This window comes from Aethalodelphis obliquidens, unplaced genomic scaffold (assembly GCF_003676395.1).
Source record: "Aethalodelphis obliquidens isolate GAN/ISIS:26980383/991018 unplaced genomic scaffold, ASM367639v1 scaffold4, whole genome shotgun sequence".
Taxonomy (NCBI): Eukaryota; Metazoa; Chordata; class Mammalia; order Artiodactyla; family Delphinidae; genus Aethalodelphis; species Aethalodelphis obliquidens.
Window position 1 is genome coordinate 65,730,541 of NW_020837948.1, and position 24,567 is coordinate 65,755,107.

At 34.3% G+C, this 24,567-nt stretch overlaps 1 protein-coding gene across 2 annotated transcripts in view; it reads left to right on the forward strand.

The window, feature by feature from the left end:
- Positions 1 to 24,567, forward strand: part of ADAMTS6 (ADAM metallopeptidase with thrombospondin type 1 motif 6) — a 274,021-nt gene that overhangs the window by 202,652 nt on the left and 46,802 nt on the right. For both annotated transcript variants that reach the window (XM_027101008.1, XM_027101010.1), the window contains 5 exons: positions 5,130 to 5,263; positions 6,873 to 6,996; positions 7,520 to 7,600; positions 19,237 to 19,400; positions 19,826 to 19,964. In XM_027101008.1, the coding sequence (XP_026956809.1) occupies positions 5,130 to 5,263; positions 6,873 to 6,996; positions 7,520 to 7,600; positions 19,237 to 19,400; positions 19,826 to 19,964 (642 nt within the window). The remainder of the gene's footprint in view (positions 1 to 5,129; positions 5,264 to 6,872; positions 6,997 to 7,519; positions 7,601 to 19,236; positions 19,401 to 19,825; positions 19,965 to 24,567) is intronic.

Consider the following 24,567-nt stretch of genomic DNA (forward strand, 5'->3'; position numbering starts at 1 on the left):
TCCTTTTTATGGCTGAGTAATATTCCACTGTATATATGTACCACATCTTCTTTATCCATTCATCTGTCGATGAGCATTTAGGTTGCTTCCATGACCTAGCTATTGTAAATAATGCTGCAATGAACATTGGGGTGCATGTGTCTTTTTGAATTATGGTTTTCTCTGGGTATATGCCCAGTAGTGGGATTGCTGGGTCATATGGTAATTCTATTTTTAGTTTCTTAAGGAACCTCCATACTGCTCTCCATAGTGGCTGTATCAATTTACATTCCCACCAACAGTGCAAGAGGGTTCCCTTTTCTCACACCCCGTCCAGCATTTGTTGTTTGTAGATTTTCTGATGATGCCCATTCTAACTGGTGTGAGGCGATACCTCATTGTAGTTTTGATTTTCATTTTTCTAATAATTAGTGATGTTGAGCAGCATGTGCCTCTTGCCTTTGCCTATTTTTAAATTGGTTATTTATCTTTTTATTCTCAAGTGGTTCATTTATCAGATAGGTTTTACAAGTATTTTCTCACAGCCTATGGCTTTCTTTACTTTCTTTGCTTTTCTTTATGTTTTAAATGGTGTTCTGGATGAGTATAAGATTTTAATTTTGATGAATTCTATTTTTTTTAAATTTTATGGTCATTGTGTTCTATGTCCTGTCTTAGAAATCTTTGCCTACCTTAACTCAGGAAGATATTTTCTTCTAAAAGCCTATGGTTTTGATCTTTATATTTAGATCTACAGTCTAAAAATAATTTGGGGGTATGGTATGTATTTTTAGTGTATTTATAGACTCTATTTTGTTTCATTGATCTATTTGTCAATCCTATGCTGGTACCACACTGACTTGATTAACTGTAGAGTCTTGGACATGGGTAGTGTAAGCTCCTCCTACTTTGATCTTTTCCTTTGTATATTCTAAGTGCTTTGCATTTCCATATAAATTTTAGAATCAGTTGTTAATGGTTACAGAAGAACATGTTGGGTTTATGATTCTTGTCATGTTGAATCTTTATATCAATTGAGGAAAAACTGATATACTAACAATATTGAATTTTCCAATTTATGAACATGGTATATCTCCCCATGTTTTCCTTAATTTCTCTCAGATATGCTTTATAGTTTTAGGTGTAAGGTCATGCACATCTTCTGTTAAATCTATTCCTGAGTAATTTATGGTTTTGACACTACTGTAAATAAAAGTTTAGAATTTTTTATTTTCAATTGTTTCAATTGATTTTTACATATTAACTTTGTATTCTGTGACCCTTCTAAATTCCCTTACTAGTTCTAATAGTTGTTTTGTAGATTGTTTAGAATTTTCTTGGTAAATAGTCATGTTATCTGGAAATAGAGATTATTATTTTCAATCTTTGGACCTTTTTATTTTATTTTCTTGCCTTAATTCACTGACTTGGCCCTTCAGTACAATTTGTGCATGTATTAATTATATGTGTTTTTCTTCTTTATTCTGTTAATATAGTGACTTAGTTGATAGATTTTATAAGGTCAAACTGACATTTTACTCCCAGGATAAACCCCATGTGATAATGATTTATTATCTTTTTATTTATTATCTTGTTATTGGGCTTAATTGCTAATATTTGATTAAGGATGTTTACATCTATCTTCATAAGGAATATTGATTTGTAAATTTTTTTCTTGTCATGTTTTTGATAAGTTTTGGTATCAGAGTTACTCTGGCTTCCAGAAATAGAATCCTTATTTATCTTGAAGGAGTTTGTAGGGTTGATAATATGTCTTCCTTAGAATAGATTTTACTAATAAAACCATCTAGGCTCGGTATTTTCTTGTGAAAATAATTTTTTTATTACAAACTCAACTCCTTTAATAGATAAAGAGCTATTCAGATTTTTTTATTCTTATGTCAGTTTTTGAATTTGTGTCTTCAAGAAATTTATGTTACTTCCATGTTGTCCAATTTATTCGCAGATAATTGATAATACTATTCTCTTATTATCCTGTTTAGTATCTATAGGATCTGTAGTGATATACACTCTTCCATTTCTGCTATTGATAATATGTATCTTCTCTCTTTTTCTTGATCATTCTTGCTTGAAGTTTATCAATTTTATTACTCTTTTCAAAGAATCAACTTTTGGTTTTAGTACTTTTTTTCTAATTAATTTTTTGCTCTTATTATTATTTGGGGGGAGGGGTTTATTTTACTGTTCTGCATTCCTAACATTTGATGTATTTTTATTTCCTTCAGTTCAAAATATTTTCTTATTTACATTGTGATTTCTTCTTTGACCCAGGGGTTATTTAGAACTGTGTTATTTTTATTTCTAAATAGTTGATTTTTTCTAGATTTTTTGTTATTGATTTATCATTTAATTACATTATGATCAGAGAATACTCTGTATGATTTAAATTTTTAAAATAGTTGAAATTTGTTTTATGATACAGCTTATCGTCCAGGTTGATGAATGTTCTATGTATACGTGAAAAGGATGTGTTTTCTCCGGTTGTTGGATATAGTGTTCTGTATGATAATAAGGTCAAGCTGCGTGATAGTATTGTTCAGATCTTTTATATTCTTTCTGATTTTTTTCTGCTCTGGTTTTTTAATCAGTTCCTGAGAGACGTGTGTTAAAATCTTCAACTGTTTTATGGCTTTGCTTTTTGTGTGTGGGTGTAGGTTTTTGCTTCATGTATTTTGAATTGCTTTTATTAGGTGCATATACATTTGGGATTGTTTTGTCTTACTGTAGAAGTAAGTCTCTGAAATAATTCACAGATTTAATAATTAGCATCTAGATAATTGTGTGCTTTGTAAATTAACCCTAAATTCATAATAAGCTTTAACTGAAGGTAATTGGTAATGTGACCTTCCATTCAGAGAATCATCTTAAATCCCTTCTTGAAATAATAACATTACCTCTTCTGAAAACTTATTGTAGCAGAGGAAGCTGAACACATCTTCAGCAATAAAGGAAGAATAAATATATTTGTATTATTATCACACAGTGCAGTGGGCTAAGGAATACAACCAGAGCATTTATGTGTTCTGCCTATCAAATACTACCTTACATAATTAATACTAAAACTGTGTAAATAAAAGACTCATGTTCTCTTTTTATAGTCTGGTGCATAAAAAGCTGCATTAAATTCCAAAGCATTACAATAAAAAATGGCGAAAGAGGTAGTAATGAAAAAAAAAATCCCAGTTAGATCTGTGGAAATTTAGAGCAATTTTATTCATGAGAATCTTATAAAAATAAATATAATACCTTGATTATCAGTTCAGGAAGAAATTATTTTATTTATTACTTGTTATTTCTGTTCTCAGTACAGCAAAATGTATCATTAACCTAAGCCTAATAATAACACTATGTTATATAGAAGTTCTATAGCCTGTAGACATTGAAAATGGAAGAAAACACAGACTTCAGCCAGAGGTTGTAAACTGGCAGTTCAGGAACCGTTTTTACTTATATACATGTTTTAGCCTCCACAGTATTTTTGAAAACTTTTTATGAGTTTCCAAGAAGAGTGTTTATATATATATATATATATATATATATATATATATTTTTTTTTTTGCGGTATGTGGGCCTATCACTGTTGTGGCCTCTCCCATTGTGGAGCACAGGCTCCGGACGCGCAGGCTCAGCGGCCATGGCCCACGGGCCCAGCCGCTCTGCAGCATGTGGGATCTTCCCGGACCGGGGCACAAACCCGTGTCCCCTGCATCAGCAGGTGGACTCTCAACCACTGTGCCACCAGGGAAGCCCAAGAGTTTATATTTTTAAAGTCTAGGTTTTCATCTCCTCTTGAAAAAACAATGTCTGACAATATTGGGCCGTCTTCTTACATGACAAAAGTCAACTGTAACAGTGATCTACTTTAATCAATTGTTCTCTCTATAATTTATCATTGTCTCCATCACTCAGTTGACTTCTCTTTTACTTCACCCCGTAGAAACCTGGTTTCTGCCTTCACTAAGACCTAGGCATGTCATTTCACCTTTCTGTCTAATTTTCTTTTTTAGAGGAAGTCTTCTTTATTTCAAAGAAATTTTATCAGATCATTATAATAAGGCCAAAATGTTTTAAACATCATGAAACAAAGGTTCAACAGAAAGTATTTTTAAGTCCTAATTTTAATCAATAATTACATTTTTATAAATAGCTTTTTTATGTTCAGTTTTGAATAAAATAAATCCATATTGATTGCTACTTTTCCAATATACTGAGAAGTTATGATATGTAATCTGCTTGTTTTTTTAAAATTGCTACTATTTATACCTATTTTTCACGTCAACCTTGAAATACACACACAGCTATTGAAATACAAATTTCAAGTTACAAAATGAAAATTCTCAAGTTACTGTATGCATTTATTCACAATATAAAGTTAGATTTTTAAAAAATTATTCAAGTTTATTTCTTTTAGTTTTTATTCAATTTATTTAAACTAAAAATGTTTGATGCTATGTAATATTGGGTTGGCCATCTTACAGAAAAACCCAAACGAACTTTTTGGCCAACCCAATATTTATTTTTGATTTATTAATCTCATAAGAACTTTTCAAATTTAGTGCTATAATTAATTTTATCTTTGACTTGCTAATCTCATAAGAATTTATCTCCATGCTAGAGCCACTTTCATGGAATATATGTTTAAAGCAGCTCTAAGTTTACTTTTATTTTATAATTACCATATCTCTGCTTGAAGTAGCAGTTTTTGTATCGTATTCAGTAACAAGTGATATAATTTGCATAAATTTCTATTTGTCATACAAAGTCATTCTTAAGGCCTTCCTAAACTTTATTTTTTTAGGTTTTCAAAATTGCTTTTATTTCATCCATTTTTTTCAACATTCAGTTACCTCCACTGCGATCCCTTTTGACCTAAAATATATTGAAAATATATATGGGAAATACCTGAAATTTTAAAACCTTAAGATTACTCAGCAGGTCCTCCTTCAAGTTGCACAAGCAATGAAAGTAAACATGAAATTTTAGCAAAGAAGAAAAGAAACCTACACATCTAGGTATATAGTCAGAGAGTGATGGTCTGTTATCAATCGTAAATATGCTGTGGATGATACTGAATCACTGTTCCTTAGGAGAACCACTCCATTTATTTCTCTTCTACTATATTTGTCCAGGTGGGGTAAAACCTTGTGCGTTAAACTGCTTGGCTGAAGGTTACAATTTCTACACTGAACGTGCCCCTGCGGTGATTGATGGAACTCAGTGCAATGCAGATTCACTGGATATCTGTATCAATGGAGAATGCAAGGTTGCTCAGATTATGAATTTCATTGCTTTTTGTTGGGGTTTTTGAGACTTCTGTCTTTTTTTTCTCATATAGTAGCTCGTAATTAATACTATGCTAATTTTTAATAAAGGGCTGCATTTTAATTTAATTTTCAGTAAGGAAATATACATAGTTAAAGGTAGAATTATCCATTCACCTTCAAGCACCATGCAAGTGTGATTTATTCTGGTGTTCTAGTTATGTTTATAGGGATTGCTAGAGCTATGAAGATATTTTGGAATTTAATTTCCATTATTCTTCTGTTTACAAACAAGATGATAGCAAAGAGGGGGAATGAGGATTCAGCTCATTCATATGTCTACTGTGTGTTCTCAATGAAAGATTATTTGATATATTTCATAGCAAAATCTTTCCTCAAAGTGTAAAACAGCTATGCTCTTCCCATTTTGTCTTCTTTTGAAGCATTTATAATGGTTTTTGCTATAGAATTACTCTTATTAATGCATTTACTTCAGAGAATTAACCAGAACAGTTGGGAATTGCAGGAGCAAATCCATGGTATTTTCCTAGACCTGTGTATGAATCTTATCATAAGAAATTAGCCACAAAAAACACTGTTTTCTTAACTTTTTTCCTTGTCTGCTTTTGTTTGACCTTAACGAGAAACATAAAACTAAATGCCAGAAACTGAGAAAGATGAGATAAAAAAACACTGTCTATTTTAGTTAGTCTCATAATTTCTTGCAAGTTTCTGTCCTTCTGGTTAACTTGTCTCCAAATGTATCTGATGTTGCACTGTGTGTGTGTGTGTGTGTGTGTGTGTTTATTTACTTACTTGAAGAAAAAGTTATTTCTGGGACGGTATAAAAATGTTTTTCAGATAACCAAGACCCAGGCACAGGTTATATTCAGACATTGCATGCCTGGTATTAATGGCTAAAAGTCAAATTACAAATTTAAGTGCCAAAATATGCCAAAAATATATGAAGGCCACATTTCTATGATTAAATACAAAATTGAAAGGTAGAATTTCAGCTTCTACAATAAAATTTCATGTTTATATCTCCTTTTCTTTATGGTAATTTTATTCAGCTAATGGAAACAGGTATTCATTCATTTTTAGAGATTTCCTCAGGCATGAATTCCACAACTAATCCTTGACACTAACACTAAAAATTGGATATCCAAAAGAGCCAGTGGTTTAGAAAGGGCAAACATAGTGCTCAGTCAAGACTCTTGTTGTTATAACCCTTGTTGTGTAGGACCATATGCCATTTTTTCTTAGTTCTTGCATTTCTTAATTGAGGGTATAAGTAAGAGCCCATTGCCAACAAATTACAATATTTTAAGAATTGGAGCCTGGTATCCATACATGAAGAAGAAGTCTAAGCTAGAAATACAGGTGTACATTCCTGGGGAAATCAGAATTTTTTTCTTTAAACTTACATGTTGAGAAGTATTAGCTAGAATTACTTAGGGAATGAAGGTAAAAGTGGAAAGAGGAAAGTATTTCCTGTTTAGATTTCCTGTACTGGAAAAACACGTAAATAAATAAGTTACATTCATTTGGTTAGTAGGTCCAAGAGCTCCTCCTCTTTTTGACACACTGAATATTCTTCTCTGTTTTCAGCATGTAGGTTGTGATAATATTTTGGGATCCGATGCTAGGGAAGATAGATGTCGAGTCTGTGGAGGGGATGGAAGCACATGTGATGCCATTGAAGGGTTCTTCAATGATTCGTTGCCCAGAGGAGGTGAGTGTGTAGAAAGAACTCTTCCTCACACCTCTGGTGTACTTGGAATAGCCAAAATATTTGATTTCCCCCCTTATTTTAAAAATTTCTTTATTCAGGCAGACAGTGGTTTTCCCCCAAATTGCTTTCAGTCCTTTAAATATTAAATATGGCTTCAGGTTAGATATTTTAAGGACATATTATTCCATTTCTACTTGACTTCATTTAGCCACGTTTCTTTAAGATGGGAATTCCCACAGAGCCTTGAAGTGGGCGCCATGTGTTGAGGGAAAAAAAAAAATGAACCAATATTATATATCTTGAGACTTTAAAGATATCTTGAGATAATTTTAGAGGAAAAGAAAAATACTCTTAGATGTATTCATGAACCCAAAGGGGAATTTGCTCATTATTCACAATTTATAAAGTACAAAAGGAAGCATGGAAGAATAAGGAAACTGTTATTACTGAATGCTTACTAAACACTCATTTTCTGATGAAAGCTCCAGATGCTGCTTATTACTGGCTGTCTTCTGTGTTCCAGGCTACATGGAAGTAGTGCAGATACCAAGAGGCTCTGTTCACATTGAAGTCAGAGAAGTTGCCATGTCAAAGAACTATATTGGTAAGTAGCATATTTTGCTAGATTTTAAAAATTAATGAGGAAAAGCACCACAGTATCATGAAGGAAAAGACATACTGCTTTGAGGTAGAACACTTTCATGTTAAAAAGAAGTTCCACATGAAAGAACTAAACAAAAAAATTAGTAGTTTATAGCTTACTCTTCACTGGGTTAGTTGTTTTTTTTTTTTTTTTTTTAATTTTTGGCTGCATTGAGTCTTCATTGCTGTGCACAGGCTTTCTCTAGTTGCAGTGAGCGGGGGCTATTCTTCGTTGTGGTGCACGGGCTTCTCATTGAAGTGGCTTCTTGTTGCGGAGCACGGGCTCTAGGTTCATGGGCTTCATTAGTTGCAGTGCGCAGGCTCAGTAGTTGCGGCACATGGGCCCTAGAGCGCTTGGGCTTCAGTAGTCGTGGTGAGTGGGCTTCAGGCTCACGGGCTCTAAAGCGCAGGCTCAGTAGTTGTGGTGCATGGGCTTAGTTGCTCTGCGGCTTGTGGGATCTTCCCAGACCAGGGATTGAATCCATGTCCCCTGTGCTACCAGGGAAGTCCCATAGTTGATTTTTTTTTTTTTTTGCGGTATGCGGGCCTCTCACTGTTGTGGCCTCCCCGTTGTGGAGCACAGGCTCCGGATGCGCAGGCTCAGCGGCCATGGCTCACGGGCCCAGCCACTCCGCAGCATGTGGGATCTTCCCAGACCGGGGCACGAACCCGTGTCCCCTGCTTCGGCAGGCAGACTCTCAACCACTGCGCCACCAGGGAAGCCCCATAGTTGATTTTTTAAAATCAATTTTAATGAGGTATAATTTACATATAATAAAATGCATCCATTATAAGTGTATAGTTCACAAAGTATTTACAATTTTATCTGTATCTCTCTCTATATATATATAGATATAGATATACATATAAATACCACAACCAAGATGTAGAACATTTCTATGACTCCAAAACATCCTCTCATTACCCTTTGCAGTCAAGTCCCCCTAGCCTTAGCCTCAGAAAACATTGATCTCTTTTCTGACATTTTATTATTTTACTTTTATTTATTCTGGAATTTCACATAAATAGGATCATATAGTATGCACTCTTATATCTGGCTTTTTTTTCATTCATAACATAATGTTTTTGAGATTCATCTATATTGTTGAGTGTATCTGAAGTTCATTCCTTTTTATTGCCAAATAGTATTCCATTGTTTGGATATATCATAATTTATTTATCCACTCACTTGTTGATGGATATTTGGGTCATTGTCAGTCTTCAACTATTATGAATAAAGCTTCTTTGAACATTCATAGACAAGTTTTGTGCAGGCATATGTTTTCGTTTCTCCTGGATAAAAAGCCTAGGAGTGAAATCACTGGGTCATATGATAAGTACATGCTTAACTTTATAAGAAATTAATTAAATTAACTGTTTTCCAAAGTGATTGTATCATTTATATTTCCACCAGTAATGTAAAAGAGTTCCAGTTGCTCTACATCCTGTCAGTACTTGGTATTGTCAGTCTTTTTAACTCTACCCATGTAGATATTTTTTTTTGTAAAATGTCTAAACAAATATTTTGCCTATTTTTACATTTTTTCTTTTTATAAACTTCTGAGTTCTTTATATATTCTAGTTATGTCTTGTTCAAATATATGTTTATGAATATTTTCTTCTAATCTGTGGCTTGTTTATTTCTGTTCTTAATGGTGTCTTTTAATTCTGATGAAATCTAATGTATTAATTTTTTCATGGTTTGTGCTTTCACATCCTATCTTAGAAATTTTGCCTACCCCAGGATTGCAAAGATTGTCTTCAATGTGTCTTAGAGAAATTATGGGTTTAGCTTTTACATTTAGATATATGGTCCATTTTGAGTTTTTATGTAAGGTATAAAGTAAGGATTGAAATTCAGTTATTTTCACATGGATATTCAATTACTATAGCACCCTTTGTTCAAGAATATTATTTCCCCCATTGAATTACCTTGACATTTGTGGTAGAGATCAATTGCACATGAATGTATGGGTCTATTTCTGTTCCCTCCCATTGTTCCATATGTCTGTCCTTAAACCAAAACCACACTGTGTTGATTAATAGAGATTTCCATTAGGTCTTGAAAATAGGAAGCATTATGTCCTCAAATTTGCTCCTCTTTCTCAAAATAATTTTTTTTTCTAGGTCCCTTACATTTCTATATACATTTTAGAATCAGCTTGTCAATTTCTACAAAAAGATTATTTGGAATCTATAGATCAATTTGGGGAGAATTGACATCTTAAAAATATTGTCTTCCAATACGTGAAAAGACTTACCTGTATATTTATTTAAGTCTTTACATTTGTTCAGTAATGCTTATTTTTCAGTGTACACATCTTGCACATATAGATCTTTAAAAAATCTATCACTAAATATTTCATGCTTTTTGATGTTATTGTAAATGATATTGATATTTTAATCTCATATTTGAATTGTCAGTTGTTATACAGCAATTGATTTATTTTTGTATTGACCTCATGTCCTGTGTCCTGATTATACTCATGTATTAGTTCTGATAGTTGCTTTGTACATTTCTTAGGATTTTCAGCATAGATTATCATGTCATCCTTCAACAAAGGCAGTTTTACTTCTATCTTTCCAATATTTATGTCTTTTATATTGTTTTTCTTGCCTTATAATAGTAATCAGGACCTTCAGTACAATGTTGAATAGAAGTGAGGAGGCTGGACAGCCTTTCATTGTTGCTTATCTTAAAGGGAAAGAATTCAGTTTTTTGGGGTTTTTTGTTTGTTTTTTTTTAACCACTAAATATAATGTTAGCTAGAAGATTTATGTAGATGCCCTTTATCAGGTTGAGGAAGTTCCCTTCTGTTTCTAGTTTTGAGAGTTTTCTTCATGAATAGGTTTTGAGGTTTACTGCATGATCATGTGTTATTTTTTTTCCTCCCTTTCCCGTTAATATAGTAAATGCATTGATTGGTTTTCAAATGTTAAATCAATCTAGCATTCTTGGGATAAAAATCACTTTGTCATAAATTTATTATCCTTTGTATATATTGTTACAATTGATTTACTAATATTCTGTTAAGAATATTTGCATCTATGTTCATGTGGGATATTGGTGTGTAGTCTTATAACATCTTTGTTGGTTTTTATATTAGGATAAACCTGTCCTCATAAAGTTGGTTGGGAAATATTCCTTTCTTCTCTATTTTCTGAAAAAGTCTGGGTAAAATTGGTATTATTTCTTAATGTTTGATAGAATTCAACTGTGAAGCCATCTGGGCTGGAGTTTTCTTTGTGGGAAGTTTTTAATGAAAAATTCAGTTTCTGTAATAGATATAAAGTTGTTGAATTCATTGGCGTAATTTTGTGCATAATATTCCCTTATTCTGTTTGAATGCCTGTAGGATCTGTAGTGATGGCTCTTCTCTCATTCCTCACATTGGTGATTTGTATCTTCTTTTTCTTGATTGTTCTAGTGAGGTGTTTATTAACCTTATTGATCATTTCAAAGAACAAGCTTTTGGTTTAAATGACTTTTCTGTTATTTCTCCATTTTCCAGTACATCGATTCCCACTCTTCTCTTTATTTTTTCCTTTTTGCTATTCACTTTGTGTTTAATTTGTTATTTTTCTAGCTTCTCAAGATAGAAACTTAGATTATTGATCTTAAAGATCTTTTTTCTAACCTAAAATAGGCATTTTGCACTATAAATTTCCCTCTAAGCATTGCTTTAACTTCATCCCATATATTTGATATATTTTTTTCCAACACTCAATTTAAAATATTTTATTTACCATATGACGCATGGCTTAGAAGGTATTATTCAATTTCCAAATATTTGGGGGTTTTTCTTAATTCCATTATGGACAGATAAGATACTTCGTATGATTTTAGTTCTTTTGTTGAGGTGTGTTTTTATGGCCCAGAATATGGTATCTCTTAGTGAATATTCCATGTGCACTTGAGAAGAATGTATATTATGGTGGTATTGGGTTTAGTATTCCATAAATGTCAATTAGATTAAATTGGTTGACAGTTTTGTTCAAGTCTTATACATTTTTATTTATTTTCTGCCTCCTTGTTTCAGCAAATATTGAAAGAATCATGTTGAAATCTCCAACTAGAATTGTGGATTTGTTTATTTCTCCCATTAGTTGTAAGGTTTTGCTTCATTTATTTTCAGAGTTTGTTGTTAGGTGTATAGACTTTTAAGATTGTTAGATTTTCTTGATGTATTGAGCATTTCATAATTATCCTATGTTCCTCTTTATTTCTGATGATATTCTTTGACCCTTATCTATTTTGACTGATCCTAATCTAGCCACCCAGATTTCTTCTGATTAGGGCTTGCATAGTAAATTCTTTTCCATCCATCCACTTTTCACATGTAGGTGTTTCTGAACTTTAAATATGTTTCTTTTAGACAACATGTAGTTTGACTCTGATTTCTTATTGTATCTAACCATCTTTGCTTTTTCAATTACAGTCTCTAAATGGGGGGCTTGCCAAACTTTTTCTGTAAAGGCACAGATGGTAAATATTTTCAGCTTTACAGGACATGAAGTCTCTATCTCAGCTATTAAGTTCTACTATTGTAGTGTGAAAGCAGATACAGATAATACATAAATAAATGGGTATGACTGTGTTACAATAAACTTTATTTACAAAACAGGTGGTGGACCATAGTTTGTCAGCTCCACGTCTGGATCATTTATATTTAATGTAATTGTTAAAATCATTGGGTTTAAGTCTACCATTGTGCTGTTTTTCTATTTGTTCCGTGTATTTTTCCCTTTATTCTCCTTTTATATCTTCTTTTAGGTTTATCAAGTGTTTTATAGTATTCCATTTGGACTCTACTAATGGCTTATTAGCTATACTTCTTTTTTCTATTTAATTAGTGGTTGCTCTAGAGTTTACAAAATGCATCTTTAATTTATCACAATATACCTTCAAATAATATTATACCATTTATGTATAATGCAAGATGCTTATAACAGTTTACTTCCATTGTCTTCTTCCATCCTTTGTGCTATTTTTTAAAAACACATTTTACTTTTTCATATGTTATAAACCCTACAATACATTGTTACTATTTTTGTTTTAAAGAGTCAGTTATCCTTTTTAAAAATTTAAAAATAAGAAAAATTATTTTCTATTTACCTACATATTTATTGTATCTGGCATACTTTCTTTGGGTAGATCTGAGCATCCATCTGTACATATCTTCCAGTTTTTTCTCATTATATTTGTTTTCCTTTAAAATCCTTGAGTATATTTATAATAGCTGTTTGAAAGTTATTTTCTGCTAATTCCATAATTTCTATCATTTCTGAGTCTGTTGCTTTTACTTGGCTTTCTTCGTGGTTTGTACCATATCTTCCCCTTTCTTGCCAGTTGTAGTAATTTTTCATTGGATGTTGTACATTGTGAATATATTTTTATTGAGAGTCTGGATTTTGCTGTTGTTGTTGTTTTATCCTTTAAAGAGTGTTAACTAACTTGTTGATGAGCTTGATATCTTTGAGGCTTGTATTTGAGCTTTGTTTAGGTGAGTCCAGAGTAGCCTTAATTCTAGAGTTGCTCAGCCCTACTAAAAAGGCATGATTCTCTGCTGAATGCCCTAGTGGTTGAAACTCTCTGAATTCTTTCTCGAGAAATTTTTCTGCTTGTGGTTATCTAGTTTTTTGTTTTCGTTTCTGTTTGTTTGTTTTTTGGTGGTTTTTTTGGCCTGGCTTCATGGAATTTTATTCTATGCATACATGGATTACTATTCAGCAACAGATTCCCTCCTTTTACTCTAATTCTCTGGTTCTGCAAATTCCAAGTATCTTAGCCTTCCCAGTTTCTGATCTCTGTCTCCTTAACTCAGTGAGACCACCATCCTCTGCTTGGGTTCTCATGGTCTACACTGACAGAAAGTGCCTCCAGGCAGGAAGCTAGGGAGATTATGAGACTCACCTTGTGTTCCTTTTTGCCTGTGTCACAGTCCTGCACAGTCCTGGCCAATGTCTAAAAACAGCTGATTCATATATTTTGTGAGTTTTCTAGTTATTTATAATTGGAGGGCAAGTCCAATCCCAGTTATTTCCTCTGTAAAGAAGTGGAAATTCTGTTTATTTGATGTTTGATCCCTTGAGACAGATTTAGACTCTGCAGAGACCCTTATGAAATCTGGTTGAGTTCTTACTCCCCTTAAAATACCACCTGTTTTTCCTTAAATCTTTTAAAAATAAGACTATATCTAGAATGCATCTTTAGGTAGAATACCAGTATCATCAGGCTCTTCCTTCCTTTATTTAGGAAGACTCCTTTATTTTTATACCATAATTTTAGATTCTTTTCTGCATCAGCAAGAATCAAAACAAAAATAAGACATCAGATGTTTTCCCTTTGATAATTCTTTGTCCATAATGCCACATCCTCCTCCCTTAGTAAATTCTTATTCAGTCCTTCTTAAATGTTTGGTGTTTTTCTGAACTACGTTATGGTACCAGCAAAGGTGAGTTAGGATTCCTTAAGTGAGTAGATGGGAAAATGGAAAGTGAGAGCTTAAATTGAAGGAGAATTCAAAGCTGCTAGAGGTTTTGTTTTTATTTTTACTGTTTCATGTGATACAGGCTCAGATGTCCTATATAACCAAGTAATTTTGATGTTTCAAATGAGACAGAGAATTACTGTGAGAGTTGAAAATAAAAAATTTTAAATACAAGACAAATTTAAGACTAAATAATCCTTAAATTTCGTTAACATGTTCTTATCTCAAAAGATTAATTAGATTTATTTTTGACAATCAAATGAATTTTATAACATATGTGAAGTCAAGAAAGTACAGATATATTTGCCAGGCAGATGGGGGTGGGGGGAATGAAAATGGTCTATACTCTTAAGAACAAGTGGCAGAGGTCCAGAGAGTCAGAGACTCTCTGCATCATGACCCTTTTAGTCCTTTGGGCCTTCTTGTTTATCTGGCCTGATAAAGTTTTTGAAGAAGCTAGCATACTAACAAAAAAATTAAACTGACATGTTTGTCACTGTCAAAGCATGATAATCATTATCAAAATTATCACTCATTTATTTATAGAAGTTTTTGTATAGTAGTGCTAATAACCCTTTTTCTATCACATATTTTTAAACTTTTTTATATGTTTTTTCCTATAGAGGTTTAAAAAATTATGCATGCATATCTACTAATCTTTTTCTTTATACTTTCTGAGGTTTTGGTCATGCTTAGAAAAGCTTTTCAATACCCCAATATTATTTTTTAAAAAGTAGTCTTACATTTTCTCCTACCATTTTATGATTTAACTATGTTTACATTTAAATATTTACCCATCTGGTATTTATTCTTTTCTCTCTTTTTTTTAAACTTTGTTTTTATTGAGGTAATATCCAAATAACATAGAATTCAAACATTTTTAAAGTGAACAGCGTACTGGTATTTAGTACATTCCAAAATATTTTCATCACCCCAAAAGGAACCCGGTGTCCAGTAAGCAGTTACTTCCCATTCCCCAGCCCCTGGCAACCACCAGTCTGCTGTTTGTCCCTATAGATTTACCTTTTCTAGATATTCCTTATGAATAGATGCATAAAATATGTGACCTTTTATGTCTAGCCTCAGCCTCTTCCACTCAGTGTAATTTTTTTTTAGTCTTATCCTCATTGAAGCATGTACAGTTCTTCTTTTTTATGGCTGAATGTTATTCCATTGTATTGTATATACCCCAGTTTGTTTATCCAGTCATCCATTGATGGACATTTGGTTGTTTCTACCTTTGGCTATTGGGAATACTGCTACTATGAACATGTGTGTACATATATTTGTTTGAGTACCTATTTTCACTTCTTTAGGATATATACCTAGGAATGGAGTTGTGGTATCTATTCTTATATAAAGAATGAGACAAATTCAGCATTTTTTTTTTCCAAAAAGCTAGTCTTTTGTCTTAGTTCCATTTCTTGTTATCCTTCCTTTACTAATTTAGGGTGCTTCCTTTGTTATATATTAATTCCCATATGTACTTTTGTTTATTTCTTAACTGTCCATTTTGTTCTGTTGTTCTGTCCATCTGTGTACCATACCACAGGTTGTTCCCACCCCATATTTGTATAATTACTGTTTTAATATTTGGACAGGAAAATCCGCTCTCTAACCCCACCTCCATCCCCAGTTATTCCTTTAGTCATAATTTCCCTTGCTAGTTCCACATTTTTATTCCTATAGATAAGCCTTTCATTCCTTTCTATCAATAACATTATAAATACTTAATATCTTCTTGACATTCACATGGAAAATTACTATTTTAATTTGTGATTAAGAAAATGGTCAAGAATCCCATCTCTATATCCAGCACAGCAACAGTACCCCTTGGTTGAGTTTGCAACAGACTACTATCATCCAAAAAGATCTATCTAGTTTCTGTAGGGGCCACACAAGTGAAGTAAATAGGTATATGGTAGAGACCACCACCCTTGCACACCTTAAGACCTTATGGGTAGCATTCATCTCTGGCAATCCACACACACACACCCCCGCCCCCACTCCAAGATGCAATATTGTTTGTAGTTTACTGTTTTAGCTGGGGGGAAGGAGAGAAGTTTCAGAGACTTCAACCTGGTCTTCCCCACTGTGATAGGTGTTATTTTACAGATCAAGAGATAAATGTGAAGGTTATGCCAGCTACCAAGTATACTGTTTCCATTTTATTTTTATTTTATTTTATTTTATTTTTTTTGCGGTACGCGGGCCTCTCACTGTTGTGGCCTCTCCCGTTGCAGAACATAGGCTCTGGACACGCAGGCTCAGCGGCCATGGCTTACAGGCCTAGCTGCTCCGTGGCATGTGGGATCTTCCTGGACCGGGGCACGAACCCATGTCCCCTGCATCGGCAGGTGGACCCTCAACCACTGCGCCACCAGCGAAGCCCCCTGTTTCCATTTTAAATTCAGGTCTGAGAGAAATGACCACTGACTGGATTCATGGACTCAGTGGACACTCTGTGAGCTGGACCTGGGTCAAAATTCCTTTTATTACTTTACTTCTACGTGGTCTTATCCTAAACAAGGGGCACCATTTGCCACTTCAGGTCAACCCAGTCCTTGTGCCCAACAGTCCTCAGTATATTTGGATTTTCCCTTTCCCTGCTGGTAATGGCTTTTACGTCCTTTGAGGAAAGGCGAGGAAAAATTACCACTGAGTGCTGTGGTGTTGTGATGTTGTAGGATCCTATCTCCTGGTCACCCAGCCTCTGCTTAAGCTCAGTGGGTCTGGATCAGAAAAGTGCCCATCTCTTGGGCCCCTTGGAAGACTGTATTCTGTTAAATATCTCCATGACTACTCCTGACTGCCATGCTAATTTGTTATTGTTTGTGATAACTGTACCCACCTCCATTCTAATGGTTACGCCATACCTCCTGGCCTCTAGTATGTTGGGATCATCCCCATTGCTGTCTGCGAGCCCAGTTCTGTAATGATAGTTCCAAGCTTAAAGAGAAGAGCATCTCAGTGATGCTGGTGCCTGTCTCACCAGCACATTCTTTTATTTATTTATTTATCTATTTATTTATTTATCTATCTATTTATTTATTTATTTTTGGCTGTGTTGGGTGTTAGTTGCTGTGCGCTGGCTTTCTCTAGTTGTAGTGAGCGGGGGCTACTCTTCATTGCGGTGCAGGGCCAATTCTAATATGCTATTAGATTGCTATAATATGTTAATAGATACATATCTGGAGCGCATGCTCGGCAGTTGTGGCACGTGGGCTCAGTAGTTGTGGCTCGTAGGCTCTAGAGCACAGGCTCAGCAGTTGTGGTGCACGGGCTTAGTTGCTCCGCGGCATGTGGGATCTTCCCGGGCCGGGGCTCGGGCCTGTGTCCCTTGCATTGGCAGGCAGATTCTTGACCACTGCGCTGCCAAGGAAGCTCCAGCACGTTCTTTATTGTTCTAATAAGTGGAAGGTCTTTCAGGCCCTTGTGTAGAATATAGTCAGCTGATAGGGTTTTTGCCTTATATACTATATCCACTTTTGAATGTCCACTTCTGTGAACTTTTGATCCCTTCCTCTTCTCCCTGCTTCCACCTCCTGCTGATGAGTGCTACCAGGCCCTGCAGCACCACAGTGCTCTCTACAACCATTTGGGAATTTTTATTGAAAGTCACTAGATCTATAGCTTAATACAGGCAAAATTGAGTCTTTACAAGAACAGGTTATTTCTCTCCACTTGTTTAGATCAGCCTTGATGATTTTTATTAAAATTTCATAATTAACTTCACTAAGGGTTTGCCTGCCTTTTGATAGAATTATTACTAAGTATTTTTATATTTTTCGTTGCCACTGAGAATGTCCTTATTTAAAACTGCTTTATAACTGCTCTTCCTGATGTAGTAATACAACTGACTTTCATATATTGATTTTTATATCAAAACTTGCCAAACTTTCTTATTAAATGTCTTATTTTTCTATAATTTCTTTTAGATTTTTTACATTAAGATGAAAATTATATCATCTTAAAAAAAAAAAAACTGAGTCTTTTGGCTCTTCTTTTCCTTCCTCATTGCCTTTATTTCTTTTTTTTCTACTCTGTTACACTAGCTAGATCCCACAGTCAATGGTTGAATAAAAGTGATGGTAACAGGCATCCTTAACTTTTTCCTGATCTTAAAGAAAATGCCTTCAACATTACATCTTTAGGTTTGATGTTTACTATACATTTTTGTTTGAGTATTTTTGTTTGCCTTTTATAAAATTAATGAAGTTTCACGCTTTCCTAGTTTACTAAAATTTCTTTTAAATCATATATGAATATTGAACTTTTTAAAATGCTTTTTCTGCCTCTGTTAAGGTAATCATCTGCCTTTCTTCCTTTAATAATATGAAAAAGTATATTAATTGATTTTCTATTATTAAACCAGCATTGCAATCCTGGGATAAGCTTACCTTACTTCTGATGTATTAACTTCTATATTACTTTATGCCAATTGCTAATATTTTATTTAATTACTTACATTTTGCATGTTTGTTCAAGAGTGCTGTTGTTGCATAATTTTTACTTATTTGACTGGCCAGGTTTGAACATGAAAATGCTGGGCTCATAAAATGAGATTGGACGTATTCTCTTTCTCTATCCTCTTGGAAGAGTTTTGTGAAAAACTGAAATTATTTTTTCCTTGAATGTGTGGTAGAACTACTCTGTACAAAGTTGTCTGAGTCTGATGTTTTCTTGTGGGAAAACTTTTATTGACTTTGAATAATCTAATATGCATTTTTTGGTATTTTCTGAGACACTAATTCACTGGCAGGTGAATCATAGTACTTCTACTTTACCAAATTATATAGCATCATTATCTATGAGAAAGAATGTACTTACTGAATTTCTACCAACGGTGGCTGGAGATTACTAAATATTTCTGTTTCTGTGGTAGGATTCCTGGCACCTCATTAGAAATCACTTCACAATGTATATCTAAGTAACAAAAAATAAATTGTTGGTGTTGTCTGTAAAAAAAAAAAAAAAAAAGATTCCCGTCTCGAAATGGAAATAGATATTCATTGTACACTTCAGTGCAATGATTAATGAGTGACATTGTGGTAAATGAAGTTTCACATTTTTAGGTAGACAGTGATTTTTTTTTTTTTTTTTTTAGCTTTAAAATCTGAAGGGGATGATTACTATATTAATGGTGCCTGGACTATTGACTGGCCTAGGAAGTTCGATGTTGCTGGGACAGCTTTTCACTATAAGAGGCCAACCGACGAACCAGAATCCTTAGAAGCTTTAGGTCCCACCTCAGAAAATCTCATTGTCATGGTAAATATGCCTTTGCCGCTTCATTTCTAATCTTTGTAATCTGCCTTGTGAAGTAGGAAGGGGCAGGCTTTATCATTTGAAATTAAAGTGGTGAAATTAAAATAAATAAAGGTAAAATGGTCTGCCCAAGGGTGTAAAAGTCTGTGTAAAGTTAAGACCATAGTGCTCTTTCCATATGACTGATCTTTTCAATGCCTGCTTGAATAATATTTTTATAACCAAATAAGGCAAACGAGAGAAATGGCTCCAAATTACCCATGAAAACGGAAGTAGAAAATTCAGTATAACTGCATGTGTTCTAAAAGTTGTCTTAAGTTTCCCTTAAGACTTACATTATGACATTTTCTTCTTCAAAAGAAATAGTAAATATCTGAATAAAGGCTCATTGTATTTTAATTATCTTCACCAGTTGTTTTCAATGTCAGGTTCTGCTTCAGGAACAGAATTTGGGAATTAGGTATAAATTCAACGTTCCCATCACCCGGACGGGCAGTGGAGACAATGAAGTTGGCTTTACATGGAATCACCAGCCTTGGTCAGAATGCTCAGCTACTTGTGCTGGAGGTAAGACACCCACTAGGCAGCCCACCCAGAGGGCAGGATGGAAAGCAAAACATTCTGAGCTATGCTTTTGTTTGCTAAAGAAGCTAATTGGAAATATTTCTTGCAGGTTTGCTTCAAGCTGTAATTTAGCAAAAGAAACTTTGCTTTAATTATATTATATTCCGTTTGTTTTTAACCTCATGTAATTTGTACAGATTTGTTGGTAAAATACATCTTGGCACAATGAGTGTCTCTGCTGGTGCTTCTCCCAAGACTATCTTGAAGGTGGGCTGTTTGCTTTTCGTGAACACATTCTTGGTAAAGAACATCAAGAGTTTTAAATAAGAAAATGAGCAAGAATCAGACGGCACAGATGTAACGTCTTGTAATGGGGGATGAGAATGTATGTCTGTGTGCTTGTGTGTTTGTGTTTGTGTGCTTGTATGTTTCCCACAATACTATTCAAACTCCCTTCTGCAGCCATCCAAGTTAAGGGGCTATATACTGGGATACTACAATAATTACTGGTGTCTGGGTCTCTGGGTTAATGGTGTTTGCAGACCCCATGATAGTCCCTCAGAGAGGTAGCTGCTAGGCGGTGGTTGGTGATGTGTTGGTTGTCCCATGTGCGTTTTTCATGGGTGCCTTTTCCCCACAATTTACTCTATTCCTAATCCTCCTCCCTCTAGTGGCCACCAATGCAATTCTTTACCTCTGGCTGGGAGAGCAGGACAGTTGGCTTCCTTCAAAGCCAACACCCTTGCTGCTGCATGGACTGGTGAGTAGAAGTGCTGTGCAAGCAGCATCTTCCTTCTCTCTGGAGACTAAATGCATCGCCTCCACCGTACACCTTGGTCCCAATAGGCAAGGAGACAAAACCTATCCCTCAGGCCTGCGCTGGACTAGAGCACCTCACCATTCCGAAAGCAAAGATTAAATTTTGAATAGTGATATTTAGAATGGGAGAGATGGAACTAAAGTGAATCATCCCATTTTACCCTGTATTCCAATGTTTTACCTATTTTTCCTTTCTGAACCGCTCAGAAACACATGATGTACATGGACTTCATCCTATCTTGTCCTGTACTCACTGACTCTCTAAACACTTCTGATTCTCAAAGCTTGAATCAGAGAAATTATTTTCACAGAAGTGAATAATCACAATAATACATTCAGTAATTTTAGACTCATACAAAATTAAATCATGGATAAACTCCAACTTAAGTAGTAACACTATGCAAAAAAAAGCAAATGAACAATAATAATGTTTTCCTCCTGTGTGAAGTGTCATGAAACATGGTTATGTGTAATCTGTGGCATATTTAAAAAGATCTCTAACTCCCATCCGTTTTATGTATAAAATGGCTGGTGATTTATAAAGTTTTAAAAACTATAGGGCTTTACTATTTCTTTTAACAAAATAAAGGATATTTGAAATTAATTGTTCAAGTGAATGCCATTATATTATAGTGGCATTTATATATATATATATTATATATATATATATATATATATATTTCTTTGTTCCAATTAAATTCCTTTTTATTTAATCTATAAATTAACTTTCCCCTTTTCACATACCAAAAAGAAGTCTTCATGATAACAGTAAATACATAATTCAGGCCCTGAGGTAAGGTGGGATAAACTTATTAAAGAATCAAAATAATTTAAAGTTCAGGAAATCTAATGAAGTAGTCTAAATGTCGAGGTTGATTAGCTTGGAGAAGAGAAGGCTGAGGGAAAGTATATTATGATAGTATCTTCAAGTATGTGACAGAATGTTGAATGGGAGGTTCTTAGTGCCTGTTCATCTTTGTACTGAAAATTGCTATATTTGGGGATGGTTTAGATTCAGTCTTGTCTGAGGCCAAGGAGGGATTAAGTGAATTCTCAGTGTTCCTTCTAACTCTATTCTTCTGTTCAGAAAGGAGATAGTCCAACAAAAAAGGGGTGGGGGAGAAGGCCAAGAGAACTGAATTTAGAAGAAAAACTATGATTTTATTAAAGTAAAGAAGTATGAAAAATCTGAATGTGTGTTATTCTTTTCCATAACACTTGTATTGAGAAATCATAATAGAAGAGTGATTTCTTGTGATGGGGCATAAAAGAAAAGAAAAACAAGGAGGGAGCAAAGCCCCTGGAAAGAGAATTTTCTCTTTATTTTTTATACTTCTTTCTTCTCTTCTGGAGCTACTAATCCTAGATATTTGAGGTGGTTCTGGGAACTGTAATTCTGCTCAGTTGTGAGTAAAAAGCCTTTCTAAGGCCATTGCCTTGTTTGGAAGAGAGATGTACAGTGTTTGAAAATCAGCAGGCATAGTGTGATGAGCTGCATTTCTTGGTAAGTGGTTCTCAAAGTGTGGTCCCCGAACCAGCAGCATCAATGTCACCTGAGAATTTATTAGAATGCTAATTTGGGGGCCCCATCTCAGACCTACTGAATAGAGTCACTCTTTGTGGGGCCCCAAAATCTATGTTTTAACAAGTTCTCCAAGTGATTCTGATGCTTGCTCAAGTTTGAGTACCACTGGTCTTGGTTGACAAAGAAACTGAAACAGCACTCTAGACACATAGAATCCACGTCCTCATCACTGAAGTCTATGCATCTTTCTAGACTCATTTTGTATCTAAAACAATGTCTGGAACATACTAGGAACTCAATAAATGCGTACAGATAAGTGAATGAACAAAAGGAATTAATTATTTTGGCAATTATATATTTGTGTTATTCTTCCCAGTGTGGGAAATGAGAGTTTAGAATTGTTATTTTTTTTGTAAGGTGGGGCAAAGCAATTGTCAGGGAAAGATAGTATAATTTTGATTATATTCTTTTGTTTACTTTGAATAGGTTGGAAATATTTCCTAGAATATAGAGTACAGATATCAATTATTGGAGTTATTCTTCCTACACATACCCCCACTTTTAACCCAAGGTTCTTTAAATACAGGAGGCTTAGGATTGAGGAAAGGAAAATCCCTTAGGACTCAGGAATCTTGATCAAAGAGAGAGCCAGAGTCATCTGCTCAGTAATGGTAAATGGAACTTCATCTGTTGTTAAGGAATCTTTCAGGAAAAAGTCATTTCTTCTCAGTTTTCACTCAGAAACTAAGGATGAATACTAACGTGTGTTCTTAACAGGGATACTCCACTCTCATCTTTCCAAAGTGGTGCTAGGTATCTTGATACTGCCAAAACTTTTTAAAATGGAAAAAGAGGGAACAAGAAAGATCTCAAAGAACTTTCTATTGCAGTCTCACAAGACTGTTCAATGTTCTCACGACCTTTGGACTTTGAGTTTGGGAGCAATGTTGATATTTTCTCTTACGAGATCTTTTAAGATAAGAAGTTTTGAGATTGTTTTTCTGTTGCTTAGCAGACCCAGTGACAAATCTAAGACTGCAGGAAACACTGCTAGTGATTCAGTCCAAGAAATGGTCTTTTCTCTGAGTCAGTGCTGACACACTTCCTTAGCCTGAATAAGAACATTGAGATGCTGTGGAGTGTTGTCTTCAGGATAAATGTGATTTTTAAGATACAGTTATGCCTTTTCCATTGAGACAATTAAAACTGGACTATTTTCTGAACCATTGTTACTCCCACTAGAGTTTTGTTTCTATACTCTGTAATTAATCTGACTCCTAAATTTATATACTACTATTGTATTCGTGATTAATGTGTTGATTGATAAAGCTTGGCTAGGTAGTGAGAACTGTACTATTTTAAGATACAAAGCTTTAGGAGTTTTTTTAAGTAGTAATTTATGCTGATACGCCTTTGCACTGTGACTTTTAAAGATTGAAAAAATGATGTTTATTCATCTTTTGATTTTAGTTATATATACTCTCTTTTTACTGATGTTTGGCTAGATGTGTGGTTTTCAAGTTGTAGTGTGCATCAGAATCACCTGGAGGGCTTGTTCAAACAAGATTGCTACGTTCTGCCTCCAGTTTCTGATTTGGTAGGTCTGGGGAAGACTCCAAGAATTTGCATTTCTAACAAATTTCCAAGTGATGCTGGTGATACTGGTTCAGCAACCATACTTCAAGAAACATTGGGCTAGATACTTAGATTTCATAAAATAAATGTCTATTAAAACAAATTAACATATCCTTTAGGTAATAATCCATATTACAGTTGTAATCACATTACACCTAGTGTTTTTAATGATAAATGGTTCTAGCTCAGCTGTGTAATGACAAATAGAACTTTACAGTTTATGAAACATTTTTTGGTTCCCTGTTTCATTTGCTTATTCTCAATAGCACCATGAGACAGGCACTGCTATTGTTTTTCCTGTTTTACAGTAATACTCAAGTGAAGTAACGCTGAAATCAAGACTTAGAAGTCTAGTGATTTCTTTTTTTTTTAATGTAGCATTTTCTCTCGTAATAAAAATGGTCCTTTACCTTGAAGAGAGCTTTTTCATCAGTTGACATCATCAAGAGAGCAACATGATATATTCCCCACTCAATAATTTCTCCTTTACTAGCTTGAAATTTCATTTTTTCAAATGCTTTCCCTAAAACAATGATTCTCAGTTTTGGCTGCACATTGGAATCACCTGGGGAACTTTAAACAATTTTGACGCTTGGGCCCTCCCCCAGAGATTCCGATTTAAGTGCT